The 22,479-nt window shown below is 60.8% G+C and overlaps 1 protein-coding gene across 2 annotated transcripts in view; it reads right to left on the bottom strand.

The window, feature by feature from the left end:
• Positions 1 to 857: 857 nt before the first annotated feature.
• Tsnare1 (t-SNARE domain containing 1) overlaps positions 858 to 22,479 on the bottom strand; it is a 112,167-nt gene continuing 90,545 nt past the window's right edge. The window contains exons 9-12 of one of the 2 annotated variants that reach the window (XM_026403042.2): positions 22,037 to 22,198; positions 10,767 to 10,839; positions 8,249 to 8,698; positions 858 to 1,930 (exon numbers count right to left, since the gene is read on the bottom strand). In XM_026403042.2, the coding sequence (XP_026258827.1) occupies positions 1,314 to 1,930; positions 8,249 to 8,698; positions 10,767 to 10,839; positions 22,037 to 22,198 (1,302 nt within the window). In that variant the 3' untranslated portion in view covers positions 858 to 1,313. The remainder of the gene's footprint in view (positions 1,931 to 8,248; positions 8,699 to 10,766; positions 10,840 to 22,036; positions 22,199 to 22,479) is intronic. The other variant, XM_026403043.2, reaches the window with a different exon arrangement.

Here is a 22,479-nt window from a genome sequence, read left to right as displayed (position 1 = left end):
GGAGGTGGATGATGTCAGCCTGAACATGTCATGTCATCACCCGGATGGGCTCTTCCTGGGAAACTGATCCTCCTTGGTTCCAGTTTAGGCCAAGACCCAGGCTCTCTTCAACGGGTCCCTGGTCAGGCCTGCCTCACACCTGGGGCAGCAGCCCCAAGTCTGGGAGCACGGCTGCAGCCACCTGGTACTCCTTCCACACACGAGGCCAGGCAGGCACCAGCAGTCCTGCCACCTGACTCTCTGCCTCACCCACTATCCCACCCTGCTCCCGCCCAGCTTCTCAGTATCTGGCCGGTGGGGGCCAAAGGACGGTGGGGGTGGACAGCCCAGGGGCCCCCCACTGTGCTTTACCGGAGCCCTGCAGCTCAGACACAAAGCAGACCTGGGGGGAGCCATTCTCCCCAACCTCCTTCTTCCACAAGCATCAGGCTGGAGGCCCAGGCCACCAAGGCCCCACGGCTAGGCCTGGCTCACACCTGTCCTCTCCTGCTCTCTCCCCAAAGCCACTCAATCTGTGGTGGCAGACTGTGCCCTGGCTGCTAGGGGCAGGAGGGGGTGTGGCCCACAGAGGGAGTTCTTGGCCAAGGGAGCTGAAGGGCGAGGAGGTCCTGAAAAGGGATGTGCTTGGACTCACTGCCAAGTGAGAGTGCTTGGACTGAGAACGGAGGCACAGCCACCAGGGCAGGAACAGGACCCCTTGCTGGCCCCCACCACTACCAGCAGCAGCAGAGGACTTCCCTCTGTTGGGATTTGTGCTTATGTATGAGAAATACTTTTTGTAATGAAAATCAACAGGTACAAAATAGCACGCCACCCCATGCAGTACCAATTAACATTCATGTCTGCGTGTTTGTATTTATGTATTTATGACATTGATATAAAATTGAAGAGAAATAACTCCAGGCTCATGGACATGGCTCCCCTGAACCAGAACCAAGGAGTCGAGCCCGGGCCCTCTGAGCCCGTGCAGCTGCCAAGTCCCCACTCCCCAGGGCTCCGAGGCCCCAGGCTGAGCGTCTTTTCCCCACCTCCCACTGGTGCAGGCCTGCAGAGGTGACCTGCAGCCAACTGCAGCCACTGGCCCAGGGGGCTCAAGTGGGAGTTGGCAGTGGGAGGTCAGACTCACTGCCACTGTCCTGAGTAGCCCAGGCCTGGCCCAGCAGGTTGGTGCTGAGGCCAGACTGGCAGGTTGCCACACCCACCCAAGGCCAGGGACGGAAAGGCACGTGGGGAGATGCCCCACACCCTCTCCAGGCTTCCTGCAGTCCTTGTCCTCTCCCTGGCCTGGTGCCAAAGGGGTCCCTGGGCCAGTCCTACAGCTCTTCCTCCACCTTTAGGATCATCCCTGAGAAGACCTCTGGGCCTGGGTGGGCACCCTGGGGACTGTCCTGGGGGCCTCTGGTGGGTCCACAGGCCCCTCCACCAGCAGGGGTACCTTCTAGGATGGAGGGTGAGCCCTCCTGGGCTGGGCGCACTGCCACTAGCCGCTCCAGGGTCCGGCTGAGGGCCTCGACACCATCAGCCAGCCGCTGGCTCTGCTCCACCAGCCGCTGCAGCAGCAGGTTCTGCTGGGCCATCAGCGCACCCTGCTGCTGCGACCAGGAGGCCAGCAGGGCACCCTGCCGCAGGTGGGAGTCCAGCAGCTGCTGCTCAAACACGGAGGCCTCAGACGCTGTGGACAGGGTCCTCCCGGAGGGCAGGGGCAGCGTGGATGCTGGTGCTGAGGAAGGTGGGGAGGGCCCAAAGGAACCCATGCCCGCGGTCCCTGGGGGCACAGATGCCAGGGAGGCAGGCAGGGAGGGTGAGGAGGTGGATGCACGGAGAGCTCCTCGGAAGTCCAGGGGGTCAGGTTCAGGTGGACTGGGCCCTTCCGGGGTCCTCAGGGGTCGCCACAGGCAGCTGGCAGTTTCATCCTCGTCTTCCTCGTCGGCTAACAGAGGGAGACAGGGGAGTGTCAGTCTGGGCTGGCCACCAGTGGGCAGTACCAGGCACGACAGGGGAGCAGGTGGGAGGCAGCAGACACACGAGGCCCCCTGCCTGCAGCCGTTCAGGGCCAGTCCCCTCGGCAGCTAGCACGCGATGTTTAGAGATGCAGAAGACCAGGTGCGCGAGGCAAAGGCACTCACCTTTCCCGTCTGCCCACCCAGGGGTCCCTCTATGTATTGGCACCCTGGCCGTTCCTCTGTCTGTCTCTCCACAGCCATCCTCCTGCCCACCCACCTGCTCACCAGCCACTCAGCCCTCACTTACCCTGTCTGTCATCCACTTTCGGTCACTTCATCAACCCATCCATCCGTCCTTCCCACTGAGCTTTCTATCCAGCCCCGCCCCGCGCCTGTCTTGAGTTCCCACAGTGACATCTCAGAAGGAAGGGGGGCTGCGCTTCCCAGGGTCCAAAGGACTTGAGCTCCCAGACCAGCTGGGCCTGGTCTCCACGGATGGGCGGCACTAGGACCTCCCCTGCTTCTCTAGGCTGCCGATTCCTAACCTGAAAAGGGAAGGCCTGGGGCCTCTGGGTGGGGACAGGGCAGCAAACATCCCTTCCTGAGGTGCTTGTGGAAGAGCCATGCCAATGGGGGCAGGGCATTGGGCTGGTGGCTTTGGGCAGACCACCTGCTGTGTCCACTCACCCCATCGACAGTGGGGGAAGTTCTGGGCCCCCCACCCACTGAGAGGAGCCCACTGGGAGGAGCTAGTCGGGGCGGCTACCTCCTCTCCTGCTTCCTCCTCCTCCCCATGGTCACATTTTTCCTCTGCTGCCCCAGGCATCTGTGCATCCTTCCTGACTAGCTGGTCCTAGGCACTCAAGTCCTCTTGTCACTCAGGACAAGGTCCTCTGTGTGTGTGCCTCCTGATGCACTGGCCTGTAAGTCTCACCCCAGGAAGCTTCTGGAAGGGCCCTGAGTGGAGACCTGTCCATGCCACAAAGTGGCTGGGACTGAGGGTTGGACAGGAGCCTGAGTGGCCATCCCCAGGAGGACCTTCCACAAGCTGCCCCAGTCCCACTCACCAGCCATCACAAAGAGCCATCACTGGCCACACTGACCTTGAATCTGATGGCCACGATGGAAAATGGGGGAAGGCAGCTGTGGCCAGGCCCTGACCATCATTCCGTCACACTTTCCTGCTGAATGCCAGCCGAGGCCTGCAGCCACCCACCGCAGCGTGGAGGTCAGCCTCAGCCTGGGGGCAGCAAGCCCAGGGCTGCTCTTTCCCACCTCGCCTCTACCTTCTCCCCACTAAGGCTCTGCTTTCCCTGCTCTCCAAGGCCACCGAGGGCTTTTGCCAGGCACATTGCATTCCCCAGACCCCCAGGAAAGCAAGGGCACTGTGGCTACCCCTCCCTTGTCACAGCCCTCACACGACTGTCCTCACTGGAGCGGGTGCAGTGGCCTCTCCTTGAACTCAGCAGACCGTCCCTCAGCTCAGTCGCCAGCAGGTGTGTGCTCTCCGGGGAGCCCTCCCACCCCACCCAACCCGGGGGCCTCTGAACTCCCAGGGTGCCCCACCACCCTCATGTCCAGACCGAATGCCCACCTGTCTGGTCCTTAGGACACAAACTCAAGGGACAGGATCTGCTCGTAGGAGCCAGCAGGGACCCAAGGAACACAGTGAGCAAGTGAGCCAGGGGACATGGCTGCTGGACTAAGGTCTCCAGCCTGCCTGGCGCGGTCAGGCCCTCCTCATGGTGGCGGGCACAAGGCGATGGTGGCCCTCAGGTCTGCTCTGGGTCCTGCTCGTGTGCCACAGGGGAGGTTTGTTTCCCACCCACACCTCCAAGCAGCAGCCCCAGGCAGCTGCAGAGCCACAGGCTAGCACCCAACAGTAAGGCCTGGAGAGCGCTCAGGAAGGGCAGACAGGCAGAGCGGCCAGCCTTCCTGGGACAGGGGGTCAGGGCTACCTGGGGCAGCCTGCCAGTGAGGGCCACAGTGTCCTGGCCTCCCCAGAAGCACAGCCACGCTATGCCCACACCCCGCTGGCCAGCTCCCAACCACCACCTTGTAGGCCAGGCGGGTGAGGAAGCTGAGGGGTCAGGTGGTGGGGAGTCCAAATGAGAGAAGATGGTGCTGACCCCTGCGGGAGCCACACAGACCTTGGCTCTGTCCCTTCTCCCCTCCCAGTGCCCACACGTAAGCCAGTGGCCCGACTCAAAGAAGACCATGGGCTTTCCCTTCCAGGCACAGGCGGGGCCTGGCTTCCCAGACAGATGGGTGAGGGACAAAGGGACCAAGGCGGGGCCAGCCAGCGCTCCTACCCTCAGACCCACTTCCTTGGTATGGCAGCCCAGCCCCGGGCTCCCCGGCCGCCTCCATGTGCTGCTGCAGTACGATCTGCAGGTCACCACAGCAGAAGGCGGTCACCAGGTGGAGGCCCTACATCACCTGAGCTAGCCCGGGGAGCCCGAGCCCAGGCTGGCTGGACGTGCATCTGCCCCTGGAGTCCCTGAGCTCCTTCCCATGTGGGTGGCACACTCAAGAAAGGAGGCCCAGCCTCTAAAGGGTCAGAGGCTGCAGGGATGCGGCTCAGGGCCCACTCAGGGATCACCCTGGTGTGGACGGTGTTCAGCCTTGAAAGAAGGACCAGGGCCTGGAAGTGTCCTTGGGGAAGCAGACTTTGGAGGGGGCAGGGGAAAGCCCCTCAGGAAAGAGTGAAGAGGAAAACCAGAACCGCGGCGCCTGCCTTGGGCGGCCTCCCATCTGGCCATGGCCCCCCTCAGGGACGTGTCCTGCAGTGCCGCTGAGAGGACAGGGCTGTGAACGTGGGGCTCTGTGGTGACTGGGTTTCAATAAGGCCATTCAGAGAGCACGGGGCTGGCTGGGGACCAGTGGCTTTGGGAAGGCAGGGCCTGGGCCCAGAGGTGCCACCCCTGTGGAGACAGTTGAATCCTGGGTCCAGTCGCGGCCAAGAAGTAGCACCACGTGGCAGAAGGCACGTCCCGTTGTCCTGACTCCACTGGGCGAACTCAGGCCCCCAGGGGCAGAGGGCACTCAACACCCAGGCCTCCCACTCGCTGGGAGCTGGGTCTGAGGCCAGGAGGGTGGCCCAGGCCAGGCTCCATTTCCTCCTCTACCAGTGGGTAAAGAAGAGGCAGCACCCAGTGCGGCAGGCCCCAGAGGCCAGCAGAGGCAGGACTCGCCTGAGACACGGAAGTCCTTGTGGGAGGGGCAGCGGTCGGAAGGCCTGCCTCGGGAATCAGGCAGTGGACACCCACTGCAAAGGGCCCACCTGTAGCCCAGGAGGCCGAGGGCCATTGAGCCGCTGCAGCGTGTGCCCCCAGCCCCATGGAGCCTGCAGAGGGAGTGGCGACTCCCAGCCTTCCAGCGGGGGCGGCTGCTCTATGAGAGAAGGCGGCCTCATCCCTGGAGCCCTACCTTTGAGAAGCCCCTAGGACTCAGGCAGACCCTGAGCCCCCAGTCTCTACTTTGCTCCACCCTCCCACCCCAGTCAAGGCCAGGCTACAGGGCGACAGGTCTCCAGGACACAGCCCAGCACGGGGAGGGAAGGGGCAACAAGGGCTGCAGCACACCTCTTCCTCTTCTGGGCAGGCTGCAGCTGCCCCAAACTCAAGGTGTCCTGTCACATCAGAGGGCAGCCAGAGAAGGAAGTGGGAAGGACAGCCGGAGGCGCCCCTGGGCAAGTGCACCTGTCAGCAGCCTCAGAGCAGAGAAACTGTGGAAACCAGGCGCTTTGCAGCTCACTTCCCCAGGCCCCCAGGCCCAGCCCTGCCTAAGCCCCAGGCTATATGGGGCATGACCAGGTGGCTCCCTGACAGCTCACAAGCCTGGGCCAGAACCTTCCCTTGCCTTGAAGCTCCAGGTCCACAGGGGGAGCCCAGCAGTCAGGGCACCCTCCTGTCTCCTGGCACAGGCGCTGCAGGTGGGAGTTGCCCTGCCTCAGACAGCCTCTGAAAAGCCCAAGGGCTGTGCAGGTCTCCAGGGGCTAAAGAAGATGGCACTGGTCACCAACCACCCCCCAAGACAAATGCAGAGAGCCGGAGGCGCCCCTGGGCAAGTGCACCTCTCAGCAGCCTCGGAGCAGAGAAACTGTGGAAACCAGGCGCTCTGCAGCTCACTTCCCCAGGCCCCCAGGCCCGGCCCTGCCTAAGCCCCAGAGGCTACCCTTGGACAGGCCTGCTGAAGAGAGGACGAGTCCTGCTTCCCCAGGCTGGCACTGATCTGGGGCACTCCCACCCCATTGCTGGCCCTGCAGCTACTTCCCTGCTTCTGGCCTCAGTGCCTATCAGGGCAAGTCTGCTCCTCCCACACAGTCATTCAACAAACATCAGAGGCATGCAGGCCTTCTCACAAGAGGTTCCTGGGCACCAGAGAAGCTTCAGTTGGGTTCTCCTAATGGAGGTAAACCCAGGGCTACAAGGTCACAGGGGCTGCGGCTGATCTATCAGGGATGAAGGCAGCTGGGCTGGGCCTCACCCAGGGCAGGGAATGCAGGGTATACTCCAGAGTTCCTGCTGTCCTCCAGGTTGGGGACTTGCAGAAAGTACCTGAACACCCAGGCCCCACAGTGCCCACCCTTTCCTGAAGCACCCAAGCCTGCCTCAGGAACACAGCCGCAGGCCTCTGCCTTAAAGGAGAGGGCACGGGGCCTCCCTGGGGATGGTAACAGTCCCACACCCCTGGCCTACCCAGGCCTATCAGGACCTGTACATCCTGAGGCCCAGCACAAGGCCTATCCTGGACCTACACATCTCCCACCCAGCCCAGGCCTGGCCTTGTCCACATGTCCCAGCAACAGGCACCACAGACGAGAAGGAGCAGAGCAGGTACGGGGCTCCGAGTCCCCCCAGGACCACCTGCTGGTCTGTCTGAGGTGGAGTCCTGCTGTCTGCTCCCGCCCTGAGAAGGCTCATCTTACTCCTGGGGCTTCACCCCCACGTCCTTCCAGAGCTTCCCAGGAGGAGAGTCCAGCAGGCCTGGCTGTGAGGCAGGGTGGTGAGGAGCAGGGGCAGCAGAGGAGGCAGAGTGGTGACAGCACCCGAGCCCGCATCATGGGAGGGCTCAGAGGCAGTGTGGGCTGCAGGACAGGCCCAGCCAAGAACAGAGACTTCTGGAAAAGGCGGTTCCTGGAGCAGCCCCACAGAAGAAGTGTTCTGGGAGGCCAAGAGCACCAGAGTGATTCTGAAGGGCCTGCTGAGGAGGGCACGCAGTCCTGCTCCCTCAGGCCCGGAACAAGGCAGGCTGAGGCGGGAAGGCACTGGGCCTGGGCTCCTCCTGGCTCTGGCCAAATTCTCCAGCAGCATTCACCTCTTACACCAAAAGGCACAGCAAAGGTTAGTGGCTGGACGTGGCTCCGGCCAGGCAGCCTCCACCTGCTGGTGGCTTGCCATCTGATGGCATCAACCCTGGGCACTCTCTAAGCCTGTGGCCACCCAAGCTTGCTGCCTGCCTTGGTTCCTCTGGTATTAAAACTTGGTGGCCTAAGGACAGTCACTGCCCTGACCTTTGTCATGAGCACTCATGAGAAGACAGAGTGGACAATGGCCTGGGGCAAAAGAGGCCTCCCAGCCACACCACACCAGACGCAGCAGACATGGCAGAGAGAAGCAGGGCCTTGGAGACTGCCTGGGCTTTGGGCCTGGGCTGCTCAGCCAGGCCCCTGGACCTCAGTCTCTGCACCCCCCTTAGATATACAGGGTAGGGCTATTAGGCCCCGTCAACCATGCCTTCACCATCCGGGGACTTGTCTCTCTAGAGTGATGGGGAAACGGGGCCACAGGGCCCCAGTGTCCTCTCTAGATACCAGGGAAGGGACGGAGGCACTCAGCTCCCTGTTGTGGCCATGGCTCAAGGTGGCAGCTGCCGTGCAGCCCTGAGCCCAGCAGCAGGTCTAAGCTCCCCAAGCTGCTGCCGCCAGTGGTGGTGGCAAAGGCACTGACCCCCAGGCCACATGAGACCCAGGGGCTTTGAGTGACTTCAATTTTTGAGATAGATTTGAGGGTCCCCTTGCTGCACTGTGCCAAGGCTGGGGAAAGTCCCAGTGGACCGTGAGCTCAGGGCCAGCACGAACCTGACCCCTCCTCCCAAAATGGGCAGGCCTCTGCCTGGGCCTGGGCCTGGGGTTTCCTACCCAGGAGCCGAGGGGCCGGGAGGGGGATGAGCCGTCTCCTCAGACCCCCAGCACTCCCCTGGAGTCTTGTTCTTTGGGGGCTGTGCACCGGAAGCCAGCCAGCTCACTGCCCAGGCCAGGCCAGGCCAGGCCAGGTGTGGGCCGTGGGGAGGGGCCCACTTACTTGTTGCCTGGCTCTTGCCCTGGGAGGCTGGGGTCGAGAAGGTCTCGGCCACCATGCGTTCCACAGGTGTGAGGACCAATCCAGGAGCCGGACTCTCTGCCAGTTTCTTGCGCACGGCCCCTCGTAGGTCCCTCCATTTGTGCTTGAGGTCACCCAGGTCACGGCGGCAGTAGCCCAGCGCATTCACAGCCTGTAGGATCCTGCTCCACACGTGGTGCTTCCGAGCAGGTGTGCTCCGCAGTGCCCCGAACAGCAGTGGGTAGTGGCGTGCCACCCTCCGCACCAGCACCTCTGTCTCCTGGGGACTGAAGTTGGGTTTGCGTGTCTTGGTGCGGGAGTGGCTGCTGGGCCGCAGGGGTGTGGTGCCCAGCCCCACCCCTGGTAGCAGGGCTGCCTCTGCTGGCTCGGGGCTGGAGGTCTGCCGGCTGGTGGCCTTCCTGCTGCTGGACCCTGGAAAGGCACCAGAGGCTGAGCACTAGGCAGAGACTGTGGACAGCGTGCCACCAGGCCTATGGTCCTGGTCCTCACAGGTCCCCACATCAGTGTCCTACATACAGGTGACCCACACCCACCAGCTGGGGATCTGGCGACTCTTGAAGCTCCTGCCTGCCAGCTACCTAGGGGACTCCCCTGCCCATGTGCAGGTCAGCCCTGGCTTGTTCCGCTCCCCACAGCTCTCCCATGGGTCCATTACGGGGACTGGGTGGCCTTAGGGTGGACAAGCCATTGTGCACACTCTGACATTCCAGCCCAGCCAGCCAGCCCCAGGGGGCAGTGGGCGGTGGCCACTTTAGAGGCAAACAGAAGGCAAGGAGATAGGAAGATGGATGGGGTGGGTCCTGGGAGCAGTGACGAGGCAGCTCAGTAAGTGCCATGCCCAGAGCAGGCCCTGCTGGAAGCCTAGGCTCTGAAGGGGTGCAGGGTGAGTCCAGGAGCAACAGGGAGGGCAGCTGCCAGGCTTGGGCTCCTGACTCAGGCCTCCACCGACCTGGGAGCAGCAGAGCTCCAGAAGGGTGCCAGGGCCCACCCAGCTCAGGGCGCTTGCTCCTCGTTAGAGGCACAGGCCTGGGTGAGGGGACGGCTGTCAGGGATGGAAGAAGCAGATGAGTAAGTGCAGGGGTCTGGGTCCTGGAGGGCAACTAAGCTGAGGGGACCATTGCCCTGGCCAGGGCGTCTCCACCTTGCAGCTGGGGCCAGAACTCTGGGTGGCAGAAGCTACGGAGCAGGCTGGCACCTCAGGGGCAACAGGATGGCCCACATGTGAGCAAGCCCTTAAAGTCCCCACCTGTGCACCCCAGCCCCAAAGCAGGTGGGCACAGGGCCCCTACCACACTGGGTAATGACACCAGTGTCCCTGTGCCCCCAGGGCTCTGCACAAGCAAGGAGGCCACCCATGGAGCCAGAACCTCGCTCAGTCCAGAAGGAAAGTGATCAGAGTGACCACTTCATGTTCAAAATGCCCTAGACCTAACTAGGCAGGCACAGAGCCCAGCAGAGAGGAAGGTCTGAACACTTAAAATTGTCCAGTGTGCCTGGTGCACACCTGTAATCCAAGCGGCTCACGAGGCTGAAGCTGGAGGATGGCAAGTTCTAAGTCAGCCTCAGCAACGGCGAGGCACTAAGCAACTCAGTGAGACCCTGTCTCTAAATAAAATACAAAATGGGGCTGGGGATGTGGCTCAGTAGTTGAGGGCCCCTAAGTTCAATCTGTGGCAAACCCCCCCCCCAAAAAAAAATTGTCCAAATATAAATGGCCAGTTGCTGGGGCCAGAACTTGTGGAGCACAGAGGAAGACAGGGAGGTCCTCTCTGGGGAGGTCAAAGGTGACCCCACAGCAAGGCAGAGCAGAAGGGCTAGGGTAGCAGAGGGCCTGGGCGGACGCCACCAGGCCTCTCTGGTCTGTGCCCCTTCTATTGGAGAAGGCCCCTCTCCCACAGTGGGTGAGGACACTGTGACGTGACCCTCAAGCCTCCCTGCTCCACATTACCCCAGCAACCCTCACCAGCAAGGGACAGGCCTGGGCCTCAGCCTTGGCCTTGCTTCTTATTTCCTCCTGAGAAGCAGGGCAGCTCCAGGGACAAGGGCCTCTGAGGTGATGTAAGAGGTGTCCCCATTGGCAGAGCTGGCCCAGTTCCTTTGGGGTGAGGGGTTTGGGGGATACCATGCCCTGGCCAGGCCCGCAGGCCCAGCCACTGCCCCTGTTCCACCCAGCTCAGGCACACCCATTTCCCAGAGGCACACATGGCTCCTGACAGTTACTGGAGACAGCACCAGACCCTAAGGGGCTCTAGGCCCCCACCCTCCGTATCCTCAGGGCCATGCTACAGTCACCTGTCCCAGGCAGCTGGCCTTCACTCCAGGGAGTCCCTGGTCAGTGCAAGGCCCAGGGTAGAGGTGGAGCAGGAGGAAACCCAGGCAGAAGCCATTCTGGGCCTCCGTCATCTCCAGGCAGCTGTGCCCACACCTGGGGGAAGAGGCAGCTGGGGCTACGTGGCCTGAGGGTAGAGTGGGTACCCACCAGTGGCATCTCCTTGCTCCGACGCCATGGAGGCCAAGTCCTTGATGATCTGGTTCACGTCCAGCAAATTGCTCTGAGGAAACAGGATGGAGCTGCATTAGGGGCAGTGTGCTACAGGCCCAGAGACTAAGGACACCGTGTATGGAGAGCCCTGGGCCAGATGGGAACTAGTGATCAGTTGGTCTGCACTCTCCCTGTCAGAGGAGCAATCTGGGCCCAGAATGGGCAGGGTCAGGCCCAGAAAAGGTGAGTTCAGGCCAAGGCTGCCCCAGGTCAGAGGTGGGGCAGAGTCTGAATGCTCCGCTATCTTGCTCTCAGGCCAAGCCCCAAGCTCTCCAAGCACCCCAGTGCCACGAGCTTCTCAATGCATGCACGCGCACCAGGGTCTGCCTGGGCACGTGTGGCCTAGTGCAGGACATCATGTCCCCAACACTGGTGGAAGCCTGATAGGAGCAGGCCAGAAAGTGTCCGGCACAGAGCACTTTGGCCACACCACCTGCAGAGCTGCACTCCTATGGATACCCCATCCCCACTCACCTGGGACAGAGCACACCTGCCCCTCTGTGTAGCAAGAAGGGGCCAACACACAGGTGCTGCTCAGCAAACTGGCAGAGTGGGATAGATGAATAGGATGGGTGGGCAGGTGGGCAGGTGGTGGATGAAAGTCGAGTAGGCCATGGGCGGCAGCCCCACTGACATCCAAGCACTGAGGCTCTGGGAAGCTGGAGAACCGGGCAAGGGAGCGGACACCAGGGCCAGAGGACTTGGTCCCTCCATGTTGCATGTTACGCTGGTCCTTTGCCTCCTTTACACTGTCCAGCTTCACCCTGACTTCTGCCCAGCAAGTGGCCATGAGGGTCGTAAGGGACATGGCCATACCTCCATGACCTTTTACATCAGGCTGTGTCAAGAGAAGGGTGCACACTGCCACCTTTGAGCTGGCACCAACCAAAAGGGAAGTCCTAGCCCCAATGGACAGGGAGGGAGGGGCGACTCAAGAGGCCCCAGGATCACCCTGGCCTTTCCGGGAAGGAATTCTGTCCCCTGTGCCCACTCCTGGACACCCCACCATTACTGAATGACGTTCACACAGGGACAGTTTCTCCCCTAGCCAGTGCTGAGACCCTGGGAGACCAGTCCCCTCCGAGCCAGGCCAGCTCAAGAGCCTACCAGGCACAGCCCTGCTAAGCCTCACACAGTGCCTGGCATGAGGCTGGGCTTACTCTCAGGCCGGGGAAGCTCCTCACGCCTGCTGAGGCTGCAGGAGGGGTGCCACAGCCCCGCCCCAGCACGCCCACTCACTCTGCAGCTCATTCTAGAGCCAGGATTGATTTCCACAAGGGTCATTTCACCCCACTGAAAATATTACAGGGAAATTCATTTTCTTTTTAGGAGTGTTCTGGGAAATGAAGCAATTAGCATGATCTTAAACCGACATGTACTATCAATTGCAATTCAATTACTGGGCTTAAATATGGAGCAGGGTGTGTGGCTGCTCTGTGGGAATGGCCATGGCCCGGAGGGTGCTGAGGAGCATGGGGCTGGGCTCTCGGCTCAGCTAGTGTCTGTGGCACCCAGAGGGTCCAGCAGCAGTCAGGAGGATGGTGCTGGCTAGCCCCAGACCCAGCCAGTTTCTAGGCTTCTCCTTAAAACCACATGCTCTGGAAATGGGGTTCCTGGCTGTGAGTGCAGCCTAGGATGGAGATGTCAATGTCAAGCTGAGGGCTCCTTGTTCAGCCGGGCCGCAGACTGATCCCACCTCCGCAGACTTCCAGGTTACTGACACAGCTCTTTCAAAGAGCAGGCGCTGACCCTGCCAAGCACCAAGCCTGGCTCTGGTCACTGCCCATGCCAAGGCCAGCGCCCCAAGCCCGGCCTTGGCTACACTGGGTGGCAGACTCCTAAGGCCTTCCTATGGGCTCCACAGGCTGCAAGTCATGCATCTCCCCAGCAGGCAGTTCACTCACTAATATCTACTCCACAGACAGGGCAGAGGAGCAAGCTGTCGCACAGAGGGCACCTGACATAGGACACACAGCTAGGAAAGGCTAGAGCCAGCACCCAAACCCACGGCCAACCCAAGCCCAGTCACTACCTACACATCAGTCACACCACAGGGAGGTGGCGGTGCCCAGGACTTCCCACGGTGCAGGGGCCAGAATGGACAGGCTTAACATGTGCACGCACGAGCGCTTGTTTCCACGAGCAGGAGCAGCAGAGGGTGCTGGGGTGTCCTGCAGGAGGTATGGCTCCGAGCCCCTGCCCAGCCTATAGACCCCAGCCTTGGTGAGAGGACATGGAGAAAGTCAGGGGGCAGTGAGGAGAATCAACGGCAGGACCACAGGCCTAGGGACCCCGTGGCCCAGGAGCCCCAGGCTGCTGGCAGGTGAAGCAGAGCAGCTGTCCTTCCCACAACCCAGCCTGTCTCTCCTCACAGCTCCTCAGGGTCACTGCACTAGCTGTTCTCTGCCTGGGAGCATCGACCCTACAGCGGGGGGACGAGCTTGGGTGTCCCCAGGTCCCACCCCTGACGCACCAACAGGGGACAACGGCTTTCGTTCTGGGTCTCGGAGAGCTCACTGGAGGTGGGGTGGCTGAGGCTGCTGTCCAGTTTACATGGGTGTGCTGTGGCTGCTGCAGGCCTTCTGCACAGCCTGGGGTGCCCTCAGCTGTGGCTAGGGCTGGCTGCATGTTGGCTGCCACTGCCTGGCCATCTCTGTCCATCATGGGCTGTGGGTGCCCCAGCCAGGTCCCCACGGGCCCAACTAACCACACCCACAACACTTGTCAGGGCCCCAGCAAGCTCTGTCACAGAGGACAGAGAACAGGCACAGCCAAGGACTCAGTCTATCCCTGCTGAACTCAGCAGAAAAGGACATGGGAACAGTGACAACTGTCCACTGGCATGAGCTTGGACACATGGGAAGTTAATTTGTTCCACAGTAGTGCGGGGACACACAAGACACCCAGGGCTGGTGCGGGGGACACACACAGGCTGCAAGAAGGCAGTGGCTTCCAGGAGAGTGACCAAGACTGCCCCCAGCAAGGGCTCTGACCCCTGCCGTCAGGGCCACACCAGATGTTCTACTGGCCGGCCTGGAGTCCCACGCGAGCTTTCACAGGAAGAGCCCCTTCCTCCCTCCCGGGCTCCCTTCTCCTCACCATGCTGCTCAGCAGGCAGGGCGGAGGCAGTGCAGGAGCAAGGCCAGTCCCACGTGCCCCGCCCCCGCCCTCTCTACAGGACACTGCTCAGACCCGTCATCTCTCCTTCCTTCTGCGGGGCTCCCTGATCACTGCACACCAACCATCTTGGACAAAAGGCTGCCATGGAAACGCCCTGCCCTGGGGCTAGCAGAGCAGCCAGGGTGCCTCAGGTCGCACCTCCACTGACAGAGAGGCCTGCAGGCACCGCATGGTGAGCCTGAGGCCACAGACACCTCCTTGTTCCTTGTCCCCACACGAGGCCTGCAACCCAGGCCACCTCCAGGAGGCCAGGACACCAGCGTGGCTGTGGGGATCTCCTGGTGCTGCTCAGAGCACAGGTGGACCCAGCCACACGAGCTCGCGGAGGAGCCCCATCTGGCCTCCAGGAGGATCAGGAATGGGCCCCTGTGCCCTGAAGACAGCCCTGTGGCCCTGGGTGCCCCGAGGCCCCAGGCCCTCTGCAGGAGCTCCCTCAGGAAGGTGAGCATTTGCTTTCATCCCCTTCTCCAGGAATAAGGCCTGGCTTCCCAGCTACGTCCCCCCCTCCAGCACCCAATGCCCTGTGCGAAACAGAGGGATGAGGGGCCCAAAATGGACCTGCAGTGATAGCAGAACCAGGCAGGTGGGACCTAGACCGTGCGTCTATAGTGGGCCCATGGTGCCAGGGTGATCTGAGGTGGGCAGCTGGCCCAGAAGGGATCCCCCTGGTTGCCATCACCACATGGCCCTGGGCACTGGGCAGATCCCAGTGAGGCCCAACCCCCACATACACCTGGAGACAGGGTGGGAGCCATTCCCAGGCAGAAGTCTGCCTTGTGGTCTGGAGTGACACAGGTCAATCCTGGGCCTAAGGACAAGGGACCTGCAAGCCCTAATACCCTCCCACCTGGATCAGGGGCTGCCCAGGAGGGAGCCCTCTGGGGCATCAAGCAGGCCCAGAGCAGCATTAGAGGCCAGGCACTGTAGCTGCACATGCTGGCACAGGCAGCCGGAGGCAGGAGGCCGTGGGAAACTGGCCGACACCAGCACTTGGCAAAGGCTGGAATCGTGCAGTCGTTTTTCTGATCCCTCTAAACCCAGAACTCCTGAGTGCTCCCACAGAATCTCCCCTCACTGCTACCACGGAGCCACCTCACACGGACATAATAAAACCTCGGCGTGTGTGTGTGCTCATGCACACACGTGTGGTATGCTTCCTCTGCTTTTACGGACAAGAAAACACCACTGCATTTGTCTCAATCACACACTCTCTCCTCGTTTAGGATCCTGGCACCATCTACCTACAATTGCAATTAACGGAATAGCCAAATTCTGTTTACTTATTTTATTCACCTACCCATAGCTGACAGTAGCCACACCAATCACACCCGTCCCACCAGCTGTGTGCGCCCAGTGCAGGGAGGGCGGCTGGGGCTCTAGGCAGCCTCCTCATCTGGTCCTCCGCCCTCCTGGGCCTGCCAGGTAGCCACGGCAACATGCAGCTGGTATGCTCAGCGCCTGCACCTGAGCTGGGTGACAGGACAGCTAGGACACTCCAGCAGGTGAGACAGGCAAGGTGAGGGGACGCAGCACATGCAGCATCTGGCCAGTGGGCAGAGTAGGCTGGGCAGAGGCCAAGGAGCCGGACAGTGCCACAGGGCTGTAACACATGGGCAGTGGCCCAGGGCCACGTGTCCATCTCTTCAACCTCATGGCCCAGGGACAAGTCAGAGTCTGCTATCCTGCAGACTGGTGCAACACCTGTGGCCAGGGGTCAAGTCACATCATAGGGGTGGCTGGCCTCGTGGGCTGGCTCTTTCCTCCTCTGAAATGGGGCTAACCACGAGGCAGCTGTGAGAGCATCGCAGCGGCACAGCCCTGTTCTGAAGCCGGGCCAACTGGCCGCGAGTCCCGTGTGGGCCCAAGTTGTGCCCACAGCAGCAGCAGCACCCACTCCCAGAGTTCCCACAGACCCCGTCACCTACCTACCTGGCCCTCAGACCTCCACCCACCTGCATGTTTCCTCACAAATGGTCACTGGGCACCCCTGGTGTCAGGATCCTCTGCCGTGCCAGGAAAACAATAACCAGAAAGAGCCAACCGCAGACTCCATGGGGCTTATGCTCCAACAAAAGGCAGTAAATAGTACCCAGGCAATCAAAGAGCGTCCCACAGAGCTCCGGAGGGTGGGCTCCAGAGGCGGGCAGCACTCTAGTCTGAGCCCACCGGTGAAGGGAGCTGCTCCAGTGTACGGAGCAAGGCTTCAGGCCAAGGGTCAAGTGCAAAGGGTGGAAACAGGTCCAGCAGGTCCCGGGGCCAGGAGGAGGCCAGGCTGCTGGGGGGGACAAGCACAGAGGGCTGCATCTCCCAGAGACAGCGATACGAACCACCCACTCACTCGTCCTGCAAAGTGACACCGACATGGCTTGACAACTGGGGGTGATGGTCCATCTCCTGGTCCTGGACAGACAGAACCTGGCAGAGATGCTGCACAATCTGCAAGGCCAGAAAACAAAACAGGGCTGGCTCCTTGTCGAGACGTGATCCCGAAACACGACACTAGAGGAGACTGGAATGGAGTCCTGCCGAGACCCCAAGTCAACCTCCACCAACAGGCAGCAGGGCCAGGATGCTGGAGGGGCTAGAACCAGTCGCCATGGGTTCAAGCCTTACCCCAAGGCTTCAAGGTGCAGAGAAGCTGTGGCTTGGCCCTGCTGCAATCCTGACTCACTGAGCCTGCAAGCACAGTAACCAGATTTCATCCCTAAACTTTGAGGCAAGCAATTTTGACCACTGTAACCAGCTCAGGGACCAGATTATTCTAAGGTCCTTGGGGGGCTTAAACCATGGCCTTGGATCCCTGGATGCTTCTGTCACTGGTGGTGGGACCCAGGTCCCTCCCCTTGAACCAGGCAGGTTTCGATCACTTAACTACAAAGCACCAAGGGAAGTGACACTGTGTACCTTCCATGACTGCAACACACACAAGAAGAACTGAAGAGCCACACGAGAAGTCGGGGCACGTGGGGCGGCCATGTTGTGGGAAAGCCCAAGCTGTGCAAAGTGGCCAGATGGAGACAATCCAATGAACAGTGCAGCTGAGCCTGGCCTGAGACATCCCAGCCCACGTTATCAGAGCAGAGTGGAAGAGTCTTCAGCCTCCAGCTGTCCAAGTCACCCTTGGCCACTCAAGTCTTCCCACTGGAGGCTCTAGACAGCAGAGTAGATACTACCCAACCTCACTGAGCTGTGTCTACATCCTGATGTTGAACTCCGTGGTGGCTTTTTCATGCCACTGAGTTTTAGCACAATTCAGTTCCATGGGGCTCCTCAGCAGGTGGGAGGCTGGACTAAAGGGAAAGAAGGAATGTGCATGTTGGCTGAGTCCTGGCACTGGGTTTCCTTTGCAGTGACAGAAACCCTATCACATCTTGGCCAAACAGGAAAAGGTCATTCAGGGCCCACCTTGGGTTCAGGGGTGGGCCGCCCACCGAGAAGCCACAGGAGGGGATAGGAGGGAGGACTGAATGACTCCAGGGACCAGGCAGGACTGAGAGCTACACGGGTTCTCAGAGAACTGAGGGGACGGCCAGAGAGAGCAGAGAAGAGGCAAGGCCCTACAGGAAGGAGACACAAGAGCCAGGGGTGTTGGGAGCCCCAGCAGGGCTGAGAAGGGCAGTGCTTCAGGGACCAACCAGGGTTCACCATTAGCAACTGGGACAACAGAGAGGTTCCCAAATGCCATTCATCCCTGCCACAGGGATGTCCATTTGCAGAACGCCTCACAGCCCATTGTATCCACGGTCTCATCCAGCCCAACTAGGAAGCGAGGATTCAGAGAAGGACAAGGAAGGAGTGGCATGAGGATGTCTGGGTCTTGACTTGCCACCACTTGTCAGGGGCCTTACTGTGTGGCTGCAGGCCCCCCACCTCCTCTTGGGGTCTTCAGGCTAGGCCTCAGAGGGTGGAGATGGCCACCCTGGGCAAAACTCCCTTCTGGCTGAGCAAAAAGAGGTGGGATGGTCAGCACCATGCACAGAGTCCCTCAGCTGTGGAGCTCTTGGACAGGCCTGGGTAGACAGACAGAATCCAGAATGCCAGGGCAGAAGACAACCCTGGGGACAAGGCTGCCCGCCCTGGACGTGACCTAATTGGGTACTCAGACACCTCTCGCCATGGTCCATCGATCTTGCTTCCTCTTCATCCACACCTGGCCTCGTGCTGCTCAAACACAATTAAAGCTCATGCTCTTGATAATGAGATGGACAGCTTCTCCATCTTCACAGTTCAGCCAGGCTGACAGCCAGGAGGCCAGGAGCTGCCAGCATCCAACACCCTAGGTCCTGGGAGGGTGGGGCTTCCTCCTGGGACCAAATCCAGAGAGGCACCCTAGAGTAGGAGACCAGAGATAGGCTGCCTCAGATTCATAAGAGTCTAAAGGTAGGAACAGGCAAGCAGTGGGAGTGGTACAGGGCCCTGGGCATGCCTGGCACAACACCAGGTGCCTATGCCTTGCCCAGGAAAAGGCAGACAGCCTGGGGTAGAGGTTCCTTCAGAGACAGGCCTCCAGGTCAGGGGTCACACTGGGTTCCACCTCATAGCCTCCGTCATGGGAAGTGGATGACATTCTCTCTCGAGGAGCTGCATGCAGGGTGGACACGTGGTGCCCTAGCCTACTCCTGCTTACCAGCTGGACAGGGGCCTGTTTAGAAGAGGCCTCAGTCACAAGGAGAAGGCCTGGCACAGCTCGAAGGCCAAGCAGGTGAGCAGGCTGTGAACACCCAGGTACGGCAGACTCTTGCCTGGGTCCGAGTCTCTTCCTGCACTGGGTGGACTCTGCCTGAGTCCAGCACTGTTTTAATGTTTTTCTTAAGTCCACTGTTGTACAAGAAGGAGAGAAAGGCTCTTGCAAAGAATGTGTCGTCTCCAAGAGGGACAGCCTACAAAACTACTCATCAGCACCATCAAGAGCGTCAGTCATGAAAGACAGACCCAGGAACTGTCATGGACTGGAGGAGACCAGAGATGGGACGAGTCAATGTAACAGGAACCCCTGGACTGGGTCCTGGAGCAGGAGACAACCCTAAGTGGGAGAACCAGGGGACCTGGAGACAGACTGGAGAGAAGCTAGACCATGGTGGCAATGCTAACCGGCTGGTTTTGATAGCTACACTACAGTACAACACTAAGAAAAGCTGAATGAAAGTCCAGGTCCTTTCTGTGCTATTTTGCAGCTTTTCTTTAAATATAAACTTATTTTTTTTTAAAGTTAAATATTATTAAACAAACAAATGAGAACAAAGAGGCTCCCTGGCTTGCTGGGAGGATCTAGCCTGAGGCCAGGCATACACGCCAAGCCAGGTCATCCACTTTGCCCTGCAGGACGATTCTGGGGAGGGGGACGAGGGAAAGGATACAAGGTGGGCCACCAATTGACTGAAAGGGGGCTCCCAGCACAGACAGCTCTGCACACCCCCTCACAGTGCCCGGCGCCAGGCCCAATCCAGCACCTCTCATCAACCACTCCCCCAGAACCCTCCCACATTCCCAGGGGCTTTGCATTTGCATGACGACCTTCAGATCTCTAGAGGTGGGACTTGGGGTTCAGGCATCCCTTAGTGGCCTGCCCTCGAGGACTTACCTTAAAGCAAGGTGGTGGCATGAGGGCATCGGACACAATAACCCACTGTGGCGACATCAGCCACCCACCCTAGCCTCAGTCTCCCCATCCACACCCCCATGTTTACCCAAAAAGGCCAATTCTGGAGGGAAGACCAAAGGGGCCCCTGGACTCAAGTCTCACTCAGTGATTCCAAAATGTTCCAAAACCCCCAGGGGACGTGAGGGGGGAGTCCCAACTCCAGTGGAAGGACGCTGCGCAGGGAGAGGAAGGCACCACTCTGCCCTCCTGAGGCTGCTCCCAGGCACCCCCTGCGCCCACAGGCCTTGCTTTGCCGTAACTCCAGAGCAACTGGCCCATGGGGCCCCCAAGGTGTGGGCCGTCGGCTACAGTCACATTACTCCCTAGAGGCTGGCTGGCGGGCTCCCACCCTCCCTGATCCCAGCAAGCTGTGGTCACAGGTCCTACTGGAACCTGGGGGAAGGTTTTCAAAGGCTAATGACAACAGGTATTGTGCTCTCTGTGTGACCATGGTCCGCATGACACCTGCCACCCACTGCCCTTCTGCCCGGCACTGGGGACTAGCTGTGTGCTGGCCCAGGCTCCTAGGCATTGTCGAGGAAACTGAGGCTGAAAGGCGAGGTCTGTGCTGAGCCCCAGCACGCTGTTGAGCTGAGAGAGGCAATGGGCTCGTACCAGCCCCAGCCATCCGCGAGGCCTCTGGTCTGCACACAGGCCCAGACCCTCCTATTAATCCTGCATTAACCATTGTTCTAGAACAGTCCAGAGCCCCAGCTCAGAGCCCTAGGCTGGGTCCCTCCACCTCTCAGCTGGGCCCGTCACCCCTGGGAAAGCCCCATTCTGCACACACCCTACAAAACCAGAAAGCACATCCCCTCCCACAGAGAAGGGCCTGGCACATGGGCCACCAAGGCCTCTGATTTTGAACCCGACCCTGGGGTTACCTCAGTGGCACGAGCCACTTGACTGTCACTGTCCACCCAGAGCAATCAAAAAGGTCACATGGGTCCCAGGTGGCCCTTAGGCCTCTGCTCGGGCTCTGGGAGCAGGACCTACAGGCTTGGGTGAGGCCTCCCAGTGAAAGGGCAACAGCTGCTCCCACGACCCACCTCTTCGCCTCTGTTGTCAGGTCCAGGAGGCCCACTGCCCAGGGCCACCTTCCCTGAGCTCAGCTTCAGCTGCCTGGTATGGCTCCACACCCCAGGGGTCTCCATGTGGGGCCGTGGAACCTGTGGCAGCACATGTGCTCCTTCTGGCTCTGCTCCCTGGACTCAGCAGCTGGCGGTGTCTCCCTGCTCCCTCCGCCTTCTGAGACCACTCTGTGCTCAAGGGACAAGCTAAGCCAGTGGTTCCCAAGGGCTGTCCTCGGATAGGTGTGGGGTTTTAGAGCTGCCAGGGGCAGGCCCACACCCCTCCCAGACTTTCTGGGATCCCGCATCCCTATCTTAGCTTCTCCAGGGGTAAGAGGCCCTTGCGGTTCCAGCAGAGACAAAACCCCGCGGATGTTCAGTGTTCTCTGGACATCTCCATCTAGCCAGAGATAAGCCCAGCTATCTCCCACCAGGGCCAGGCTGGGGCAGGCAGCGACCCTCTCTGAGAAGCTGGAGTGGGGGACGGCTTCTGCAGGCAGGAACACATTCAGCAGATGTCCTGGGACATAGCTCTCCTCCACCAGCCTGGGGAGTAGGGTGCAGCAGAGGCAGGGAGGAGTAGCCCTGAAGTGAGGGCCCAGGAAGAAAGGGGAACAAGCCAGGGCCACTTGGGGTGTCTCTGGAAGGAGAGAGAAAGCCCTGCTAACCGTCAGGGAAACAGAGGCGGAGACAGGCCTGGGCCAGTGACTTGGCTTACTAACTCGCCCAGGTCCCTGTTCTACCACCTGCTCTCAGGGGCCTTGAGCTTCAGAAGCCCAGCCCCTGGGAGCTGCAGGCCCCAGAGCCCCTGCAGACAAGGTGGTCCCAGGAGAGGGAGGAGAGCACACTGGGCACAGACCTAGGCCCAGCGGGGCCACAGCCTGCCAAGCTGCATTCTGCACACACTTCAGCATCGAGTAGGCCAGCCAAGAGTCCTTGGTCTTCAAAAACCAAGGGCAAGCAGCAGCTGCCCCACCCCACGTGGGCCCTGGGCTCCCCTGTCACCTGGGGCAGCATCCTCAGCCATAGGCTATTCTGGACAGGGGGCTAGAGCTCTCAAAATCTGCCCCTGGGGGCCCCAGGCAGCTAGTGACCTCCTGGAAGCCTGAGTGGGCAGCCCAGCAGGCAGTGGTCGGTGCCTTCACAGCCCAGGGCAGGGCTGGCTCCCTACCAAGGCCAGGAGGAAGCGGGCTGGGCTGCCTGGACTCTGGCCCCACCTCCCACCCAGGCTACCAGGGACTGCAGTCCCAGCCACCTCTGTGGGCAGGGAACCTGGGGTGAGCCTGGACAGCCACACTACCCTCGCAGAGACCCACCTCCACCTGCAGGATGGCTTCTTCTCGCAGCCGGATGGCCTCCAAGTCCTCCTCGGTGACGTCTGGAAGCAGAGCCTGCTCCTGGCCCTGCCACGTGTGGTCACCGCCGTTAAAGATCTTCTCATCATCAGCCAGCTCCACAAAGGGGGACTGGGGACTCTGCTGATGACAGACACAGTCCCTGTTGTCACTCACGGACTCTCGCTTACCCCGTGCCCAGGACCTAGGCTCCTCCCCACAGCCCCTGGCCCCTGTAGGCTGCCTCAGCTCAAGACCAGAGGGGCTGCAGGCAGCAGGCCTCGGCTCGACGACCCCAGAGCCACTGGAGTCAGACTCTCTGACGGAGCCAGGGCCAGGACTGAGGGAGTCTCCGCGAGGCCCCACTCCACAGCCACACCACAGCCAGGAGGGCCGCATCCCAGGCCCAGATGCAGGGCTTGGGA

This window comes from Urocitellus parryii, chromosome 7 (genome assembly GCF_045843805.1).
Source record: "Urocitellus parryii isolate mUroPar1 chromosome 7, mUroPar1.hap1, whole genome shotgun sequence".
Classification (NCBI taxonomy): domain Eukaryota; kingdom Metazoa; phylum Chordata; class Mammalia; order Rodentia; family Sciuridae; genus Urocitellus; species Urocitellus parryii.
The sequence above is the reverse complement of the archived record's forward strand: the minus strand, read 5'-3'. Positions and strand labels throughout refer to the sequence as shown.